The sequence below is a fragment of the Eriocheir sinensis genome, chromosome 16 (assembly GCF_024679095.1).
Source record: "Eriocheir sinensis breed Jianghai 21 chromosome 16, ASM2467909v1, whole genome shotgun sequence".
In the NCBI taxonomy this organism is placed as follows: domain Eukaryota; kingdom Metazoa; phylum Arthropoda; class Malacostraca; order Decapoda; family Varunidae; genus Eriocheir; species Eriocheir sinensis.
Genome location: NC_066524.1, coordinates 6,570,456 through 6,592,066, shown reverse-complemented (window position 1 = coordinate 6,592,066; position 21,611 = coordinate 6,570,456). Strand labels below are relative to the sequence as shown.

The 21,611-nt window shown below is 44.2% G+C and overlaps 1 protein-coding gene and 1 long non-coding RNA gene across 7 annotated transcripts in view; both read left to right on the top strand.

Moving 5' to 3' along the window:
• Positions 1 to 3,617: 3,617 nt before the first annotated feature.
• Positions 3,618 to 6,863, top strand: LOC126999222 (uncharacterized). Of its 2 annotated transcripts, XR_007753151.1 has the most exons (4): positions 3,618 to 4,006; positions 4,239 to 4,320; positions 5,395 to 5,456; positions 6,423 to 6,863. It is a non-coding gene; the product is annotated as an uncharacterized LOC126999222 (long non-coding RNA). The 2 variants fall into 2 exon arrangements; XR_007753150.1 differs by having other exon boundaries at positions 3,618 to 4,320.
• Positions 6,864 to 13,984: 7,121 nt separating this feature from the next.
• The window catches only part of LOC126999218 (uncharacterized), a 152,070-nt gene continuing 144,443 nt past the window's right edge, over positions 13,985 to 21,611 (top strand). The window contains exon 1 of one of the 5 annotated variants that reach the window (XM_050861548.1): positions 13,985 to 14,362. In XM_050861548.1, coding sequence (XP_050717505.1) covers positions 14,358 to 14,362 — 5 coding nt within the window. In that variant the 5' untranslated portion in view covers positions 13,985 to 14,357. The remainder of the gene's footprint in view (positions 14,363 to 21,611) is intronic. The other 4 variants (XM_050861549.1, XM_050861547.1, XM_050861546.1 and 1 more) reach the window with 4 other exon arrangements.

The following is a 21,611-nucleotide window of genomic DNA, read 5'->3' as shown; positions in this document are numbered from 1 at the left end:
TCGCTCTTCCCGGAGCCTTCTAGAGCCTCATGGACGCCGGGGGAAGCTTCCAGCACAACACTATCCCCCCCTCTTAATTGTGATCGTCCCGATCACACACTTAACTATATACAAACATAAGAGAATTAATCAAAAACATAATAATCGTCGTATCGCTGTGGACGCCTGCGTTGTCTCTGTCTTCTGCTCGGTGTCTCCTGCGCGTCTATCTCCTGGTGCGCCTCGTTGTCGTCCGCTTCTTGGGGTGTCCCTGGAACATCTGCCGAAGCCGGGAGATTATCTCCCTCGGCTGAAAGGTCCAGAAGGCCTATGTCGTCGTCGACCTCCTCTCGGTCCTGGACGTCCCTTGCGTTTTCGTCGGCTGCTGGTTGTCTGTAGTTGTTCCAGGTGTAGTTTCCCGGACCGTGGTACCTCCATAGGCGGTTGACGTGGACAACTTTCGGCTTGGTCCTTTCCGTTCTCCGGATTCGGTAAGTCACGTCGGAGAGGCGTTCTAGCACAGTAGGCTATAAGGGCCTTCCCAGGGGCTCTGTAACTTTGGAGACTGTCCTTTCTTCCTCTGCGGGTTGTAAAGCCAGACTTGGTCTCCTTCCTTGAAGTCAACGTGGCTTGCTCTCATATTGTAACCGCGCTTCATGGCCTCCCCGTAGAACTTCAAGGCACCACGGACTTGATGGTGCACCTCTTCCAGCCGTTCCTCTAGTTGACGGGCAAAACTGGAGGCGTCCCTTGGAAGGCTTTCCCCAGGAGGCCTTCCTGTTAGTAGGTCCACCGGCAATCGCAGCTCACGTCCAAACATCAGCTTTGCCGGTGAATACCCCGTAGTCTCGTGGGCGGCAGACCTGTAGGCCATGAGAAGCGCAGGCAGCTTCTGATCCCATGAAGACTGATCATTGTTGCACTGCTTGGCCAACTCCTGGCCCAACGTCCAATTAAATCTCTCCACCATTCCATCTGACTGTGGGTGCAGAGGGGTGGTCCGGGTCTTCTTGATACCCAGAAGCTTGCAGCACTCAGCAAGGGCTGTTGACTCAAAATTCCTTCCCTGGTCGGAATGGAGCTCGTTAGGCACACCGAAGCGACAGAAGAACTCCTCCACCAAAACCTTGGCGATGGTAGTGGCTTCCTGGTCAGGGATGGCGTAGGCTTCCGGCCACTTGGTGAAGTAATCCATTGTGACGCAGATGTACCTATTTCCGTTCGTCGTCAGAGGCAAGGGTCCTGCTATATCCACTGCCACCCGTTCCATGGGGGCTCCAACCTGGTATAGTTGCAATGGGGCACGGTGACGCTTCTTGGGGCCCTTCTTTGCACAGCACACCTCACACGCGTGACAGCATTCTTCCACGTCCTTCCTCATGCCAACCCAGTAGAACCTTTGGCGCAGGCGACTCAGTGTCTTCTTTACCCCAAGGTGTCCGCTGGTGATGCTGTCGTGCATTTCTTTCAAGACACCTTCCCGGGACTTCACAGGTAGCACCGTGGACCAGTAGTGGTCTAGATCATCATGAGAGACCCAGCGTCGCTGCAACACCCCGTCGTCCATCCGAAGAGTGTCCCACTGAGTCCAGTAATTCTTGGTGGTAGGGCTTTCTCTCGAGATTACTTCCCACCCAGGTCGCGTTGACGACTGACTCAGCCACTCCATAATTGGTCTCAGATCTCGGTCCTCCCGCTGCAGTTTTCCCGTCTTCCCATGGCACCTCCGCTGCCTGTTCCACTGTAGTGCGGCGGCACATATTCTGGACGGTTTCCCTCTGGAGGCAATGTTGACACTCAGGTAGGCAGGGGCGCCGGCTCAAGCTGTCCGCGTTACCGTGTGTCAGCTCAGATCGGTGCACAATAGTGTAGTGATGCTGCTCTACTTTACCTATCCAACGAGCAAGCTGGCCTTCAGGGTTTTTCAGTGACTTCAACCACCGCAATGCAGCGTGATCCGTGCGGATGGTGAAAGTTGCACCGTACAGGTAAGCATGGAAAAAGTTAAGGCTCTTGATTACTGCCAGGAGTTCTTTCCGGGTCACGCAATAGTTTTTCTCGGCTGGGGTGAGCTTCTTGCTGAAGTAGGCCACAACCCGTTCCATGTCGGCACATGCCTGGGACAGCACTCCACCAATCCCCTCATCACTGGCATCACAATCCAGTGTAAAAGGCTTAGAGGGGTCTAGGTAGGTGAGTACGGGCGAGCTGATGAGGGCCTCCTTGAGCTTCTCAAAGGCAACCTGAGTTTCCGCTGTCCACTCAAACTTGCGCCCCTTCTTCGTCAGGAGGTGCAGTGGTGCAGCAATCGTAGCGAAGCCTTTCACAAACCTGCGGTAGTATGAGCACAACCCGAGGAAGCTCCGCAGCTTCTTCACGTTGGTGGGTGTCGGCCAGTCCCTTACCGCAGCCACCTTCTCAGGATCAGTGCGTACTCCAGCCTCGCTCACGATGTGTCCCAAGTATTGGACCTCCTTTTGGAAGAGGCAGCATTTCTTCGGGCTGAGCTTAAGGTGTGCAGCTCTAAACCGGGCGAAAACCTCTGATAGCCTTTCCATCTCCTGCTCGAAGGTCTGGCCAAAGACAATCACGTCGTCGAGGTAGATGAGTGCCGTCTTCCAGTGAAGTCCCTCCAGCACCCTCTCCATCAGCCGCTCGAACGTGGCCGGCGCGTTGCATAGGCCAAAGGGCATGACCTTAAACTGCCATAGGCCTTGACCGTAGGAGAAGGCTGTTTTCTCTTTGTCCTGCTCCGCCATTTTGACTTGGTGATACCCAGACTTCATATCCAGTGTTGAAAACCACTTGGAGCCCACCAAAGCATCGAGCGTGTCGTCGATCCGTGGGAGTGGGTATGAATCCTTGATGGTGAGATCGTTGAGGGCTCGGTAGTCCACGCAGCACCTGAGGGAACCGTCCTTTTTCCTGCCGAGCACTACAGCAGACGCCCACGGGCTGCTGGACCGCTCGATTAACCCCTGTTGCCGGAGATCATCCATTACCTCATCCATCTCCTTGCGACGGGCTGGTGCCATCCTCCGAGGAGCTTGCTTCACTGGGCGGTGGCTACCTGTGTCGATGTGGTGCTCTACCAGGTCCGTACACCCCAAGTCCAGGTCTCCTGTGGAAAACACATCTGCATTCCTCACGAGAAGCTCCCTGAGCTGTTCCACTTGGGGCTCCTCTAGATACCTGGAGCTCCTGTCAAACAGGTCGCGCAGGTAGTCGGGCAGCTCCTCCTGGGGCTTCGTCAGGGTTCTCCTGCAGACACAGGTTCTCGGTTCCTGGTCGATCTCTTGGCACAACCGCACCATGGTCCCTTGTTCTATTTTCTTTGGGCTGAAGGAGACATTGGCCACGACGACAGGCACTTCCGCTGCAGTAGGGTCAACCAAAGTACTACCTACAATCATCCCGTTTTCTACCGGGCATCGACTTCCACTCTCTACCACACACAGACTAGCCGGGGGGACACCCATAATTTGACGGGGCAACAGCATCTCTGACCTCGGAGGAATAATGGTGGTGCGCTTGACCGTCACTGGCAGGCCCTCCACTTGGCAGCCCGTCATGGTGGTTCTCCTGCACATTGATATCTTCAGGGCATGTACAGGACAGACTGGTCGTTGCCGTGGGGCGGTATACACAAAAGTTCTTAGCATCGCTAAGTGCACTTAACGGCAAAGAATCGTTAAGTTTTCTACTTAAAATGGCGCTGGGCCGCTTAGCGCTGAAGCTGGAGCACTTAGCGGGCGGAAAATTTAAGGCGGGGAAGGGGCTCCCTTAGCACCGTTAAAAATGCATAAGTATTGCAACATGGTGGATTACAGCGGGATGAAAGGCATCACCTCCTAATATATCTGCCTCGTCTAGACGAATTGGAGGCGTGTAATGATTTGAAACGCATCCTGAAATATCTGTGGACTGTGCTGACCGTGCTGAGATGAGTGGTTCGGCGAGGCGGACCTTGGAAACACCTACATGGCCATCACGACTGAAGTGGTGTTCGCTGACAGGTAAAATGCAGGTGCAACCTTCACAGACTGACAGAGATTGAGTGATAACAGACACTGGAGACCCTCCAAGCGATGGCTGGTGACCGCCTGCCACCATCCACAGGCTGTCACACAAGGAGCCCTGGGAGTAACCTTGCTGGAAGCCCCGCGGGCCGCAGTGTGTGGCTGGCGTTATACAGCCCCCAGCCATCGCCTGGAGGGCATCCAGTGTCGGTTATCACTCACCTTAGGTAGTCTGTGAAGGTCCAGTCATCACTGGTGCACGTGTATCTTACCTGTGATCAACACCGGCAGCCACAGACTCCTGCCCAAGGAACGAACACAGGTGAGCCAATATTTTACCTCGCCAGACTTATCCTTTACAATATTCAACTCTTTAAACCTAACACACCTGTTAATCTTGTGACTGACTTCAACAAACGTTTCCCACCAATCTTACCAAACCCTAAACAATACCTATTTGGGTCACTAGTGTCTGTTATTTAATTTTTACATGACTAACTCCCAGCAACGATAAACCAAACCTAACCTGGGTAAATTTATCATTGACATATAGTTATTTCAACTTAATCTGTTATTTAAGATAGCCAGTTTTAACCAAATCAGCAATTATTTAGAAAAGTTGATATTTTTAACCTAACTTAAATGTCAGAAGTGTCCTAACAAAATTACCTTCCTTTGCTTATTTTTAGTAACCAAACCAAATCAATTTGACGTACCGGTAGCTCTAAACCGAACTTGCTCTAGTACTCAAGCTTGCATCACTTATGACTTTTTCCTTTAATCCTAAATCAACTTGTTTAGAAACCTTGCTCTGACATACCTAACTTAATATAAGTTCACCTCTCCTAACTCAGATAAATTTCCGATTTGTGTTACTGACTATTTTTTAAACAAACATTTTGATTTTGGACGTAAATTTTTACCAAACTAACTATCATTCAGAATGTTGCCTTATTTTAACTTAACAAAAATTATAAACGTCACCTAACCTCATTGATCCTACTTAACTAACAGTAGCTATCCTTCCTGTAAAATACCTCCCAGGAATCCCTGGGTGTTGCAAATGATACTAATACCCATGCTAGCTAGCATTGTAGTATTGTTTAATTTGTTTTGGTCATGTCTTTTTTCACATTTAAAATTAATTAGTTCACAGTATATTATGGCTTTTGTTATTTGCAGCTTCCTTTCTTATGAAGATCTAAAAGTGAATTTTATGATTATTCTTAGTCTTACTCCCAAATAGCTATTAAAGTCAATCAACAATGCTAAAATCTTTTGAACAAAAAAATTGCAAATTGGTCCATGAGTCAAGAGTTTTGACTTCTGGACAAGTATAGATATAGATATAGGGCAGGTACCAAAGCATGTCTAATTGTAATGTATCTATTTGCAGTGATCGTGATGACATTGACAACAACGAGCAAGTCCTCCTAGACCTAGAGTGACCTCAAGCTGGTATTCGCCACATAACATTATTGTTTAATCATTTAGTTTTATCATCCAGCATCAAGCAGTCATTCCCATGCAAGAATATAATGCACAATATAAGCAACTTCAATTGCTAGAAAATAAGACAACGTTGCCAGCCCATAGTGTGCACTGTGCAGTAAATAACTCATGTAGATAATGCCTATTATTCTATCATATACTTATGTCGATGCAATGTCTTTTAGTTCTTGCTTCGTATATTAATTACTAATCCATTCTTATTTCTCCGACGGCCATTTCCGTGTCGATACGTCAATCAGTTCAGTACTTTTATTTTCTTAGCTTGTGTTTTGCAATTCTTGCCAATTAAATCACTGGACACATCTTAATAAATATCACAGATTTAATTATCATATATCAGTCCCATAAGTTTATTTCAGATGCTCTAAAACAACATCTGTCCATTCATAGTCCAACTTAACCTGGTAGCAGCAACAGGCCAAATTTGTGGCTTTACCGTACCAGCGATGGGCCACATTTTTGTCATGATATAAACCCCAAAATAGATGATGCATAAACTGATCACAAATGTGTTGATATATATTATGAAATGGTTTATGGAGTGATGATTTTTTCATTTTTCTCGCTCGGAGGGACCTTTAAGAAACATGATCCCTGCAGCTACCAGGTTAACCTCTTTTAGTATAGTACACTAATCAAGAAAACATATTAATATATATATATATATATATATATATATATATATATATATATATATATATATATATATATATATATATATATATATATATATATATATATATACTGATATATTTATATTTTAGCCACTATGCAAAGTATAGGCACTGGTGGGGATTCGAACCCATGCGTCGACATCAGTCCGATCCCAAGCTCACCACCTTATCCACTAGGCCACCGCCTCCCTATATATATATATTATGTTGTTTATTTGAACTTGTACTCATATTTCAGGGCCAAACATGATGTGGAAGAAGAAATCAGTTGTCTCCATCAGTCGGGTTTGTGCCATGGCAGCTTTCTCCAGCTGTCCGGCAGAGGTCCAGTCCATGCCATGGAGAAATTCAGCCCCCAACAATGAGATGGCATGCCAGAGATGGATCCGCAGCTTCTCCTCCAATCAGTCAATCCTTGCAATGCCCTTTCTCTTTTCTCTTCTTCTGTACCACCATGCTTGCACATAACTGATCCAAGGTACTTAAACTCGTTAACCTCCTCCATTTCTTCACCATTCAAAATTATTTGGCATTCTTTTTCACATTCAATGCCCACTCTATATGGGCATACAAACTCTACAACCTCCCTTCTACTCCGCTCACAAACCATCACTTTACTTTTGTTGACATTTACTTTCAACTTTCTCCTTTTACGTACACTATCGAAAACACTGACCAGATTTTGTAAGTCACTTTCATTTTTTGCATTGAGCAATGTGTTATCAGCAAACAGGATTGAATTCATCACCCACTTCCCTCCCTCCCTCAGCATACATTTTTACTTCAATTTCCCCAACTTTGCCCTTCATTTCTCATAACACCATCCATATAAATATTGAACAACCATGATGACATGACACACCCCTGCCTTAGCCCACTTTCATCTTAAAATGTTCACTTGTTTCTCCAGTAATTTTGACACATGCAGATGCATCCTCATAGAAAGACTTTATTGCATAAAGCAGTTTTCCTCCCACACCATATATCTTTAAGACGTCCCACAATGCCAGCCAATCGACTCTGTCATAAACTTTCTTTAGAATAACTAGATCCATGAAGGCAGCATAGTATTTTTTCCTTTTGCTAATATTTTTTCTAATAAAACACCATCCTGAAGGAAAATATCTGATCCACACATCCTCTTCCCTTCCTGAAGTCTCCTTGTTCTTCACTGATTTTCTCTTCTGTAAGTCTTTGCGCAGTCTCAATTAGGACTTTTCCATACCTTTCCGGTAGCCTACACTCAGCAGACTTATACCCCTACAACTCCCACCTCCCCTCTCCTGCCCTTCCCTTAGTAAACTGGGACCATGATGGCTTTTGTCAAGTCTGCTGGGACCTCCCCCCCCCTTCCCAGGCCACTTCACATATCTTGACCATTCATATAGTAACTTCATCTCCACACTTCAACATTTCTGCTGTGATTCCTCTCAATTCATTTATCATCATCATCTCATCGACGCCTGCCCTTAGGAGCTCCCACCAGGGGATGGCCACGGCAGGAGTTTCCATCTTTCTATCCGGACATTCCATCCTTGCCTGCTCAAAGTTTCTCAAGGATCTCTCATCCTTCTCCCTAACGTACTCCTGCACCCTATCTCTCCATTTCACTGGAGGTCGTCCTCTAACATTCCCTCCCTCAATCTCACATACACCCTTCTGGTCATCTTACTCTCCTCCATTCGCTCCATGTGGCCAAACCACTTTAAAATCACTCATTCCCTTCACCCCTGTGACACATTCCAAAACGCTCATACACACTTTCATTACTTATTCCATCCATTCTACTCACACCACAAGCACTCCTCAAATAACTCATTTCCACTGCCTGCACTCTAGACCTCTGACTTTCATTCAAGGCCCATGTTTCACTTGCATATGTGAGGGTTGGTACTATTATTGTATTTTCAACTGATAACTGATCCAGGGTACTTAAACTCATTGACCTCCTCCATTTCTTCACCATTCAGAATTATTTTGCATTCTTTTTCACATTCAGTTCCCACTCTATATGGGCATACAAAATCTACAACTTCACTTCTACTCCCCTCACAAACCATCACTTTACTTTTGTTGACATTTACTTTCAGCTTTCTCCTTTTACAGACGCTATGAAAATCACTGACCAAGTTTTGTAAGTCACTTTCATTTTCTGCAATGAGCACTGTGTCATCAGTAAACAGGATTGAATTCAGCACCCACTGCCTTCCCTCAGCGTACATTTTTACTCCAACTTTGCCCTTTATTTCTCCCATGACACCATCCATATTAATATTGAACAACCATGGTGACATGACACGCCCCTGCCTTAATCCCACCTTTATCTCAAAATGTTCACTTGTTTCTCCACCAATTTTGACACATGCAGATGCACCCTCATAGAAAGACTATTGCACTAAGCAGTTTTCCTCCCACACCATAAATCTTTAAAACATCCCACAATGCAATCCAATCGAATCTGTCGTAAGCTTTTTCAAAGTCCATGAAGGCAGCGTATAGTTTCTTTCCTTTTGCTATTATTTTTTCTCCTACCATCCTGAAGGAAAATATTTGATTGATTCCATCAGTTCCTGCTGCTTTTCCATTTTTTAATCTTTTTAATGCCTGATTTACTTCTTCATATGTTATACTTCTTTCTTTATATACTCCTCCTCTACCTCCGCTCAAAACTGTTGCTGTAACAGCTGCTGGATGTCCATCATCAAAATTCATTAAGTTTTTGAAATATTCTCTCCATGTCTCTTTCACAGCTTCCCCGTCTTTGAACATCTTTCCATTCTCACCCATAACTTCATTAATTTTCCTTGGGGAGATATTATTGGGGTGATGCTTTTCTTTAATTTTTTACTTCTTTCCAATATGATTTCCTGTTCCCTTTATATTTTTCACTTAGTCTTTTCCAAAGTCTTCACCAACTCTCTTCTTACTTTCTTTTATTGCTTGTTTTAATTTCATTTTGCATTCTCTATATTTCTTTTTCCTTTCCCTTTTTACTTGCTCAACCACATTTCTTTCTTAAGTTTTCTTAAAAAAGTTCCCTTTTCTCTTTTACTATCCTCCTTATCTCTTCTGTCCACCATGAATTTCCTTTTCTTTTTCCATCTCTCACCACTTTCATCCCTACCACTTTTTTGTTGTAGTTAACACTACTTCTTTAAATGTTCTAAAAACTTTTTCAGTATCTGTACTATCACACTTTCCCATTTTTCACTTAAGGCCTCTGCCATTTCATGTTATACTCATCTTTTATTTCTTTTTTCCTGTAACTTTTCTATCTTCAGTATCTCCTTTTTTACTTCACCTTTCTTTTCAAACACCCACTTTTGCAAGATGGTCAGAGCCATCGAACATCCCGCTTACTACCTTCGCGTCACAGATATCCTTTCTCAGTCTTCCATCTACTGCCACATAATCAATCAATCCTTTCTGCTCATAATCATTCCCCCTCCTCCAAGTGTATATGTGGATATAGGCAAAAGTAATAAAGCCCCACACATCAGAAGTTGTATTGCTTTGCCTAGGTTATGCAGATGATGTAGTATTAGTGGAAGGATTTTGCCTGATCCTAAATGACTTTGGTATGGAATGGAAACTTATCTTTAAACATAATAATGGAAATTCACACCAGCAGTAGGACAGCGGGTGCTGGGAAACAATATCTTAGAGGTAATAGAAACACATGGTTATTTAGTATTTGAGATAAGCAAGGAGGCCATAGGAGAAAGCACAAAGAAAACTGAATGAAGCCAAGGTAAGGAAAATGACGGGTGTTAACATCAGTGGTAGAGAAGGGAAATTAGCCAGTATGAATATGGAAGTTGCTTTTGGATGGGGAAAGTAGTAACCCCACAGCTATCTTGTATGGGTCAGCAAAACTAAGACTTAAGATGTCGGGAGATTAGAAGTCATTCAAGACCAGTTGGCATGATAGTGTTCACATGCTCTCAGGGGAAATGGGGTGAAGCTTCTGAGAAAGGTTAACAAAGGGGAAGCTGAGTTTCAAAGAGAGGAAATGAGTGAACACCGGTGGGCCAAATTAATATAACACTGGAAATTCAAGACAATCCCCTTTGGAAAAAGGAAATATACAGAGAGGGAAAGCATATGATGACACTGGAGCAGAGTGAAACAATGTGAATGGGAGACCTGTCAAAGATAGTTGAGAAAAGTGGCCTCTGTGAATGGAGAAGTACCTATACCTATCTATAGTACATCAGATAGGTGTAGAAGCTCGGGAAACATTAGAACATTTTATAATAGTACTAATGATTGTGTGCCTTGACCCACTGAGGCAAAGATATACCAGAGTAACCTGACTGAAAGTTGATATATATATATATAAATAAATAAACAAGAAAGTCACTGAACACACGAGTCTGAAATTATGGTAGCCATCTCACGTGAGGCTAATGCATTATGTGCTGTATGTTGGTCTCTGAATACAGTACAGTGACAAACAGCTTGAATATTGAAGAAACTTCAAACTATTGAGGAGTGTGAATTAACGCATCTTAGCACATTGCATTTTGGCGGTAGAGGGGTCAGGTTAGGTTGGTCATAGGCTAGGTATAGTTAGGTTTGGTCAGGTCTGGTTAGATTTAGTTTGTTTTTGACTTGTCTACTTTTATTATTTGGTAATTCCGTGTGATACGCTTCGCGCTACGCCTTTGTTGTCACCGGCGGCTGAGGAGACGACGTCGAGGCAGTAATATACATATTTTACCAAAACACATAAAAGAATAGTGGATGTACACCGGAAACATGAAAAGATGCACCTTTATAACGATCATAGGCAATAAAGACCACAAGAGGAAGAAGAAGAAGGCTTGTTTATGTCGATCATTTACTCCATTGATGTGTCTATTGTTTCCAAACAAGCTTTTGTGTACAGATAGATAACGTGTTGAATGCATTATAGCTATTTCATCTTTGCATAATATGTCCTGTGGTAGCTATATACAATGCTTTTGCAAGTTGTCGTTTTGCTATGCGATGCACTTCATACCGGTATTTTGCTCAAAAAATACTTAGCTTAGAGTCCGCTAAGGGGAATTCTAAGTAATACTTAAGGGCCTATGCTTAGCTAAAAGTTGTTAAGTGCAAGGCTTAGTATTATTCTTAGAATATTTGTGTATACGGCCCCAGTTCTGCTTCTTCCCTCGCCCGAGTGGTGGTCCCTCGCCGAGGGCACATTTTTCCGACACTCATTCTTCCAGTGCCCCTTTTCTCCACAGGTCCAGCACTTGGGTCCTTCCCTGGGCTTCTTCTTAGCGCCACCTTCATATTCCTTCTTCCTCTTATAGCATTCGTTCTCCTTGTGCCCAACCTTCTCGCAGTACCAGCACGTTCCTTGGAACCTGTCTGTGTCGCTGACAGCGCCCTTTCGTGCCCTAAAGCCAGAAGTCGAGTCGTCCCTGAAGCTTGACCAACTAGACCTAACAAAGGACTCAAACTCCATGGCACGTGCCAGAGCTTCCTGCATTGATGTTGGCTTAGCTTGCTTCACTTGTATCTTCAGCTGAGGGCTGTTCAGGGCATCGATGAATTGATCACGCAGCAAAACCGTCAGCAGGTCAGGGGTGGCACCTGGGTATGCCTTGTGCGCCATGCTCTCAAGGTCCTGAGCGAGTTCCTGAAGAGACTCGCCGCGCCTCCTGTTGCGGGTTCTGAACTTAACCCTGAAGAGCTCGTTAATTCTGGTGCTTGGTCCCATATCGTACGTTGCTCCAGCGCCTGCGCCAGCCCCCTGTATCTGCCTTTCTTGTTGTTGCTGTGCTCTTTCTTGTTGTTTTTTGAGTTCTTGGAGTGTTCCTTCTTGTTGTTGCTGTGCTCTTTCTTGTTGTTCTTTGAGTTATTGGAGTGTTCCTTCTTGTTGTTGCTGTGCTCTTTCTTGTTGTTCTTTGAGTTCTTGAAGGGTTCTTTCTTGTTGTTGCTGTGCTCTTTCTTGTTGTTGCTGTGCTCATTCTTGTTGTTCTTTGAGTTCTTGGTGTGCTCTTTCTTGTTTCTCCCCCTGTAGTCTCAAGGCTTCCAAAAGTTCAGTCAACACGTCGTCCCTCTGGGCAGCTTGGGAACGAGTCTCCATGGCGAAAAAAACAAATGCCTACACTCCTGACGCCAATGTTATGCCGGACGTGTTACTTGGGTTCCGTGTCGCCGTCACAAGACTCCGTGGGAGGGAGATATGTAAACACTTTGCACAGCTTCTGTAGTTTAATATTCTTCCAAAGTAGTACACTTCACTCTGACTCTTCACTTACCACTAGCTTACTATGACTGGGGCTGGACTCTCTCGCCCTCTTCTCCTATATATATCCAGAACAGTACAGTCTAGAATGTTACAGTATATTTTAGATCATACAAGAACATGTAGCAAAAGTATGTGCGAGTTGGCAACAGTTCCCGCCTGGCATTTCGCGGGCGCGGACGAGGCTTTGCTCCCCGCCCCCCTGCTCGCTCTTCCCGGAGCCTTCTAGAGCCCCATGGACGCCGGAGGAAGCTTCCAGCACAACAATAATATAATATCCAATAGCCTAATGTCGCTCGTGCCGACATCATCATAAGTAACTTTATGTATAGTTCATTCTTTTACAGACTATCCATTACTAATAAGCATATAAGGTTTCGAATGATGAAGTTTCATTGTTGAGGATGGTTACCTATGAAAAAATATACCGTAATAATTACTATAAATGCACAGTGATGGAACAAAATAAAGGGTGTGTGAAAAGCCGCTCGGGTGGCTCATGGCAGTCTACTAGCCAACCCACCCGGGCGGCTCCGGTACTATAAAGAACCGCCATCACTATCCATTGGTCTTCACTGTTTTGAGGCTGTCGCTAACTTATGAAATTTTACCATCGGCCCCCCAAAAAAAATTGATTTTCTGGATCCGCCCCTGCTTGATGAGACTGTGAAATATCCATTGTGAGTCTGTAATAACAGTTAGAGCCCTGTGGGAGAGATCACATCCAATAATTTTGGCCATAAGGGCCACAGCTTCCCTCATCAGCTTCGATGGCTGGACCTGATGTGAACGATTGTTTCAATCCTTTTAGCTGTGCTTCTCTCACAATGATTTCCAATTTTCCATTGACAGTAAAAAGGGAGGCCGGTTATGACAGCAAGACACACAATGGCAGTGAGTGTGTTTTGCTGTCATAACATACCGATGGTTTCCTCCCAAGACGACTGACTGTTAGCACACCTCTGTCTGTCTTCTCAGCTGCCTTGCAGTTAAATTATACACTTTGTATCCCCTCTGTGGCATGTTGCTTCAGCCGAAGGCTAGGCAGCAAGGCATTGTTACATTAAAAAGCAGACGAATCCGCTTCCAAAGTAGGTAAAATTATGTTTTTATTACCTCAGTTCAAAGTGGGCGCGGTGCTCGAAGGGCCAAAAATGGCGCCCAGCAGCCTTATACACAGGGCCGCCTATGTCGGGACCGCCTGATTCTCCTGGAATGACTTATAGGCTATACGTGTGCACTGTGAAGTAAGTGAGTGTTGTGAAGTAAAAGTGTAGAGAAGTACCAAGGAGGACCTAAGAATTAAGCGATGCAGAGCGGAACAGGTCAAAAGAAGAGAAAGAAGATGGAACAGTACGTGACATATAGGGCCATATTTTAAAACATTTCTGCGCCCGAGAACACGTAATTTACTAGTCTTTCGTGGGAGTTTAGGGCATTTCCAGGGGTACTTTTATGACCCTGGTGGTAGTCTGAGCCTTCTTCTGTACCGAACCTAAAAGAACACTCATTAGAACTCGATTAACCTCCTTTCTGACCTTTGGAAATAGGTGGTGTGAGGGGTGGGAGCATTTGACAATACCAACCATAGGCTCTGTTCCAACAACCACATACCCTTCAAAGAAAACTGCATTGACTGGTGAATTGCTATTGACAAAGAAGAAGTGAAACGAGTTCTGTATGAGTTCTGGAAGAAAAGGGAAAATTAAAGAAGCAGACATGCACAACCATCCAATAATAAATAGGAGGAAGCATATAATTAGGGGAGGCCGTTGCAAAGGCTATCTCCCCGACCTTCAACTGAACAGAACTGAGAGCCCGCGGTGTGCTGGCAACACTGTCCCCAACACAAACACACCAGCGGCAACGGCGGTGGACAGCACGTGAAGGCCAGCGGTAGTGTTGACCGAGCCGCCCCATCCTGGCACGATGAGGTACCCTGCAAATCGTTGTCTTAGTTGCATGAGCACCACACAGTATTATTAGTATAAGGGCTAAGATTGGTTATAATTGTTTGCTCAGCTACCAGATGTAAACTTGGCTTTTGTTTACCTTGGTGATTGTTTACCTTAGTGATAGAAAAGAGCAGGGAGCTAACTACTCACAAGGGTGCCTCTTCTCTGTGCATCTCTCTCAAAGTTGTCAAATTGACACAAACAACATCCTTACTGACTCAACACGGCTTTCGACCTAAACGCTCGTGTGAATCGCAACTCATTACTACATAATACGACATGACGAGGCTACTTGACCGACGTGACATTAAACAAGTTGACACTATTGTTTTAGATTTTGCCAAAGCCTTCGACAAAGCCCCGCACAAAAGACTGCCATTTAAATTGAAATACTACGGTATTTCAGGACCTATTCTACACTGGATCACTGCATTTCTTACTAACAGGACTCAGCGTGTTCTTCTTGACGGATCTTCATCTGACACTGTCCCTGTTTCTTCAGGTGTCCCACAAGGCACCGTTCTAGGCCCCCTTCTTTTCCTCCTGTACATTAATGAACTTCTACTCTCGATGCCTAACTCTTCCACTAGACTATTTGCCGACGTTACTTTGCTGTTTAGAGCAGTAAAGACTACTGATGACTGTAGACTGCTACAAAAAGACTTGGATGCCCTCCAGCGGTGGGAGTGCACCTGGCAGATGCATTTCCGCCCAGACAAGCGCAAACTGTTAAGATTCACCAGAGCTCACAACCCCATCCATCACACTTACACTTTCCATAATTCAGACCTAGAATCAGTCCACACACACAGTATCTTGGTGTCCACCTCTCCACTAACCTAAACTTAACCCGACAGCAGCGGGGATCATGTTTCTTAATGGTCCCTCTGAGAGAGAAAAATAAGAAAAAATCATCACTCACACAAACCATTTCATAATATATATCAAAGCATTTGTGATCAGTTTATGTATCATCTATTTTGGGGTTTTTAAATCATGGCACAAATTTGGCCTGTCGCTGCTACATGGTAAAGCCACAAAGGTTAAGATTCGTTTTAGGTCCGTGCCAGTATCTCATAATCTACTTTATGAAACATCAGTATCTCTTCATATATCTTTTCTACAAACCTTCAACAGTCATGGAAACGCTTTGAAAATCCAATTCAAGGACTTTTTTACTCTTGAAAATAGGGGATAATGTTTATGAAAGCACGTCGCCTCCTCTGGCGACGGTGCAGCCTCCTCTGGCGACGGTGCAGCCGGTGTTGCGAGAAATACCTCCTCGCTGAAATAAATCACATATACATGTGGGGGGGTGTCCAGGGGGGGCTAAGCCCCCCCTGGTTAGAAGGGGGGGTCAAGGGGGGTACAGCCCCCCCGTTAGTAGGTCGTAAAGTTCGGTTGGAGTAGTTTAAATGTGCTCCCTGACCCTAAACACTCTGCGAGCTATTTACGGCTCTTGACTGCAGGCGTTGTCATGACCGCCGCCAGAGGAGGCGACGCGCTTTCATAAACATTATCCCCTATTTTCAAGAGTAAAAAAAAAGTCCTTGAATTGGATTTTCAAAGCGTTTCCATGACTGTTGAAGGTTTGTAGAAAAGATATATGAAGAGATACTGATGTTTCATAAAGTAGATTATGAGATACTGGCACGGACCTAATACGAATCTTTACCGCCACAAATTTGGCCCGTCACTGCTACCGGGTTAAACACTCACATAGACCACATCAGTGCCACAGCCAACTGAACTCTGGGGTTCCTGAGGAGGAATTTATATAACTGCACACCTGACATTAAACAGATAGCTTATGACACACTTGTGAGACCAACACTTGAATACTGCTCCACGGTGTGGGATCCTTACACACACAGAAACATTGATAGGTTAGAACAAATCAACACCAAAGCGGCAAGGTTCATTACAAACAATTACACTGGAATCTCAACACGGTGCAAACAACAAATAAACATGGAACCTCTTCACATACGCAGATAAGCGCACATACACTTATGTACAAGATCACAAACACTCACATTGACATTGACCCACATACGTACTTACACAACGCAAACAGTCAACGTACTTGTAACACACACATCCATAAATACCAAACATATCACACTAACACTGATGCATACAAGCACTCATACTTTCCACACACCATACGGGACTGGAACAGCCTCCCTCAAGAGATTTTAGACTGTGGTACAATAGACTCATTCAGAAAACAAATACACACACACTTATCACCACAACACACCAACACCAACAATTACACTTGATCACTTCCCTCCCTTGCACACCCGGCTCCCCCGTCCCCCCAACAGCCAACACAAATATGCATGTTATGCACCTGATAGGTGCCCTGTGCATTAATGTCCAGATCCAGACCCAGAAATGTGTTTTTAAAGGTGTTGACGCAAGGGCTGCTGACGACACTTTCGGGTAGTTTATTACCCTTGGATCGAAGAAATTTCTTCTTTTGGGTTCTTATTCTGGGTTTTGGAGTTTGTGACAATGACCCTTTGTAGTGATAGTGTTGTCTCCGTGGACCAACTGAAAGAATTGGGTGTAGTCAACATTTTCCAGGCCGTGTAAAAATTTATAAGTCTGGATCATGTCCTCTCGGTCCTTCCTTTTCCTTTAGTGTTGTTAGCCCCAATGCTTCCAGCCTTTCCTCGTTGGTCCCTCTTAACCCCTTCACTACGGCCGGGCCAAAACAGCGCCCAGCTGTATCCAGATCGCTGCAGCGCCAGATTTCAAATGTCACTATTGCATATAACAAGTTTTCAGCCATAAACTCAACATAATCACCATGTACAGGTAACTCTCGATTTACGCGAGTTTGTTTTACGTGTTTTTTAAATAACGCGGAGTCCAAAATCCAAATACAGTAAAACCCCGATTATCCGAAATGGAAGGGGGGAAGCCTCTTTCGGATAAGCCGATTTTTCGGATAATCCGGATTTATGGCCGCCATTTTGATCGCCGCCAGTTTGATCGTCGGCATTGTGTCTTGCTTTCTCGTTTGGAAGTGAGGTCAAAGCACAGGTAGAACGCGATGCGACTGCCCAGTGTGAAGTGTGTGACGCGACTGCCGCCGACTGACGATGTAAACAATGAAACCAAACAAACACACGCTACGCTAAACAAAGTAGTACGCTTAAAACATGTGATGTAAATGTTTTATTGTATGTTTGTCTGTGTGTCTCCTTGTCTGGACCAGTGTATGTTGATACTTGTGAGCGTTGCAGATCTGAATTGTGAATGTTGCAGAGTGCGATTGTGAATGGTTGTGCAAGCTTGCAAGTGTGACCTTGATGCATCGTGCAGGTGGAGACACAGTATGATGACTCATATTATCGCGCAACTCGTATGTTGGAAGGGGAATGTGGCATGGAGTGGAGAGGGGAGTCGTGTTTGTGTCGTTGTCTTGAGAGTACGGTGTGAGAGTAGTCGTGCAGTAGTTTGTTCGTTCGCCGCACCTACGTCCTTGCTGGGGCGAAGGTGCGGACGTGGTGTTGTTGAGAGTTTGTTTAATGTTTTTTGTCTAATACATTGATCTATTCGTTACAAGCTATTTCGGCAATACGTATTAGAAAGCATATTCATTTTAACTGTTCTTATCAATTTTAAATGTGTTAATATAGTACATATGTAGTTACTTTTATTTATTTTTGATGTTTTATAACGTTTTAGTATAGAAAAAAAAAAATTTAATTGCATTATCCAGATCAATTTCGGATAATCCGGTTTTTCGGATAATCCGCTTTCGGATAATCGGGGTTTTACTGTTATTGTTTAATTTACACGTTTTTTCCACTTATACGCGATATTTTATGGAGTGGCCACCAGATGTCTCACGCAACTGGACTCACACAGCGCCACGGCCAAACAGCTGAGCTCAGTTCTTCCCGCGCGCCACTTGGACAACAATACAGTACCCACACTGCCACGCTACTCAACGATAGGGGTGGGCAGGTAACAGTACCAGTACTAACGGTACCAGCTATACGGTACTTTACCGGTACCAAACTGCTCAGCACCGGTACCAATACTAGCCAGGCACTCATGCTGTCCCTCATTTCTTTCTCAGACAAGTGAGGCTGAGACTGAGTGCCGGATTGGATATCTCGGTGATATGGATATTCTCTCTCTCTCTCTCTCTCTCTCTCCACTGAAGGTATAACACGCACCTTTTTCACATCAAAAATGCCTGAAAGTTTAGCCCTGCGCATTATACGCTGAATGTACAAATTTTTAATGTTTTTTTTCTTCTTTGGAGTGTTTTTAAGGGTCTGTGTTTCGTCTTATCCAATAACAACTGCAAACATACCTTTATTATTGTTAATGATCCTTCATAGTCCATAGCTGTACTATAATATGTTACCATAGAATACAGGGCGATCAAATAACTACTATACAAAAATTAAATCGGTGGAGGATCACCCATGCCTTGCTTTTATCCCATTTTCCCATCGGGCGCCATTTGTATGATCTTGATCTTGATGTCACAGCTGGCTTACGATTGCATGACTAAGGAGCAGTACAAGCTACATAAAAGAATCATATTTGAAAAAATATCCATGTGTTCATTATTAATTATTAATATTAGTGAGAATAATGGGGTAAATATGATATCAGAAACTGTACATCATGAGTCTTGTACGAGGAGTTATTTCACGCCCGGCCGCCATTTGCATTGTTTACAAACCACACAACCACACCCACACAACAAACAGCTGCATGCTGCGTGTCACCAGAAGCGCGTGAATTGTGTCTTGCCTAGTTGTCTGTCATAACCTACGAGTGACTGTGAGAATAATATGCTTATTATGATCTCAGAAGCTGTACATAATCAGTATGTACGAGGAGATATTTCTCGCAACACCAGCCCGGCCGCCATTTGCATTGTTTGAAAACCACACAACCACACCCAAACAACAAACAGCTGCATGCCGCGTGTCACCAGAACCGTGTGAATTGTGTCTTGCCTAGTTGTCTGTCATAACCTACGAGTGATGGTGAGAATAATATGCTTATTATGATATCAAGCTGTGCATCATCAGTATGTTTACGGGGATGTGTTTCTCACAACACCAGCCCGGCTGCCATTTTCATTGCTTTACTCAAGGACACTTGTCAATTCAAGCAGTGAAGATTACACCAAAAGTATATAAATTTTGGGAAACTGTACATTGTCAATGTTCTTTAACCCGTACATATTTCTGAGGATTTTAAGAACTTTTTTTTTTTCAAAATTGTTGTCTCAAAGTTTGGGGTGCGTGTTATACGCCGCAAAATACAGTATTTATTTTTCGACAGAAACCTACCTCTTGTTTGATTTACATTGTTTTTGATTTACGCGTCCTCTTCAAGGACGCAATACTCGCATAAATTGAGAGTTACCTGTATTATATATGAAAACGTGCAGAATTAAATGGTGCACACAAAGAAACTTACTATGGCCGGACCAAAACAGCGCTCCACGCCGTAACCGGGATCGCCGCGTGCACCAAATTTCAAATATCGCTATTGAATATAACAAGTTTTCAGCCATAAACTCAAGATAATCATGTATTATATATGAAAACATGCAGAATTAAATGGTGCACATAAAGAAACACAAGTTAATTGATAATTTTGAGATGTAAGCGTAAATATAGCGATTAAATAACTCATATAATGGCTAGAGCGAGCCAGGACGCAGTATGCATGTCCTTGGATGTGATACGGGGCATGCAAGGACGCAGTATACCCGTCCTTGGATATGGTATGGGGCATGCAAGGACGTAGTATGAGCGTCCTTGGATATGGTACGGGGCACACAAGGACGCAGTATACGCCTCCTCATGTTGAAGGGGTTAACATGTTAACCACATATTGGGCCACCAGTATACCGAGCAGATGTTTCACTTGTTGTGTATTGGTACATCTGTGGCCCGAATAGCCCTTTCTATAAACTTTTACATGCATGAGTATGTAAACAATTTGTTTGTAAATTTGTATTTATTATGACTGCAGATGTGTTGCAATGGTACCAGGTAATAAGTTAAACATGATAAGGTAATAAGTACTATATACAGTAAACCCTCAGTTATCCAGGTGCACTGTATCTGACCTCGCTCTTATGCGGGAGTTTAAAAAAATATTTGATTTTTAAAAAAAAATAATAAAAAATTGTCGCGCGCCGCATAAAGTCGTTCAAATTTCCCATGCGATGCCTCTAACCTCTGTCCGGGTGGCGTGCCTCAACTTTCACGTAGTAATGATATTGACGCCCTGGTGCGAAGGTTCGCAGGAAAGCTGTGTGCTTCGCAGTACAACTGGCACGTAAACGTCCTTGCCGAGCGCTGCAGACCATATCGAAGTGACGAGAGTCAAGGCATTGCAGGCTTAAATGGCGGGAGTGTCAAAGGACTGTTTAAATGAAACACACAGTGCGAACCCTACTGCCTAAATCCAGACTGGACTAGGTGAGCAGGGCTCCGTCCCCGTGGAGAATGCGTGCGGGGCCGCTGGCACTCCTGCAGGAGTGAGGGCGGAATAAGACACCACTACACCGCTTATCACACTGTCACACCAAACCCAACCACACCACACATCACACCATACATCACACCCAGTCACTCCACACCCCAGGGCTCACACTATACCCAACCACATTATACCTCACTCCACATAGGATGTTAACCCGTTCGTGGTCAACCACGTCAGCTGATGTGTTAATGTTGTTACTCCCTCTGGTCAACCACGTCATATGACGTTTTATTATTATTTTTTTTTCCCACGTGAATGAAATGCCTCTAGCGGCTTATAATTACATTTATTGAAGTGTCAAGCATCTTTTCTCAAGTGATGACTTATGCGCAGCTGTTTTATTGATTCAGAGCATGCATATACAGTATGGCACGTAGATGTCAACTCGGCGCTCTCACTTATGAGCAAATTCAGCTGCATTTCAATGAAGAGGAGGGTGATACTGACAATGAATCTACAGTAGATGATAGTGATAAAGATGAAGATTATGTTTTTCAAGAAAATGAAGAAAGCCAATCAGCAAGTGGATCTGAATATTATCCAGCAGCAGCAGCTGACTACTCCTCAAACATATGCTCTGGACCATCACCTACTCAACTATCTTTTCCACCTCCATCCACCTCTAGGTGCTTATATCCACCATGTGGTGGCAGAACGAAGATGGCAAGACGTCGGAGTTCATCAA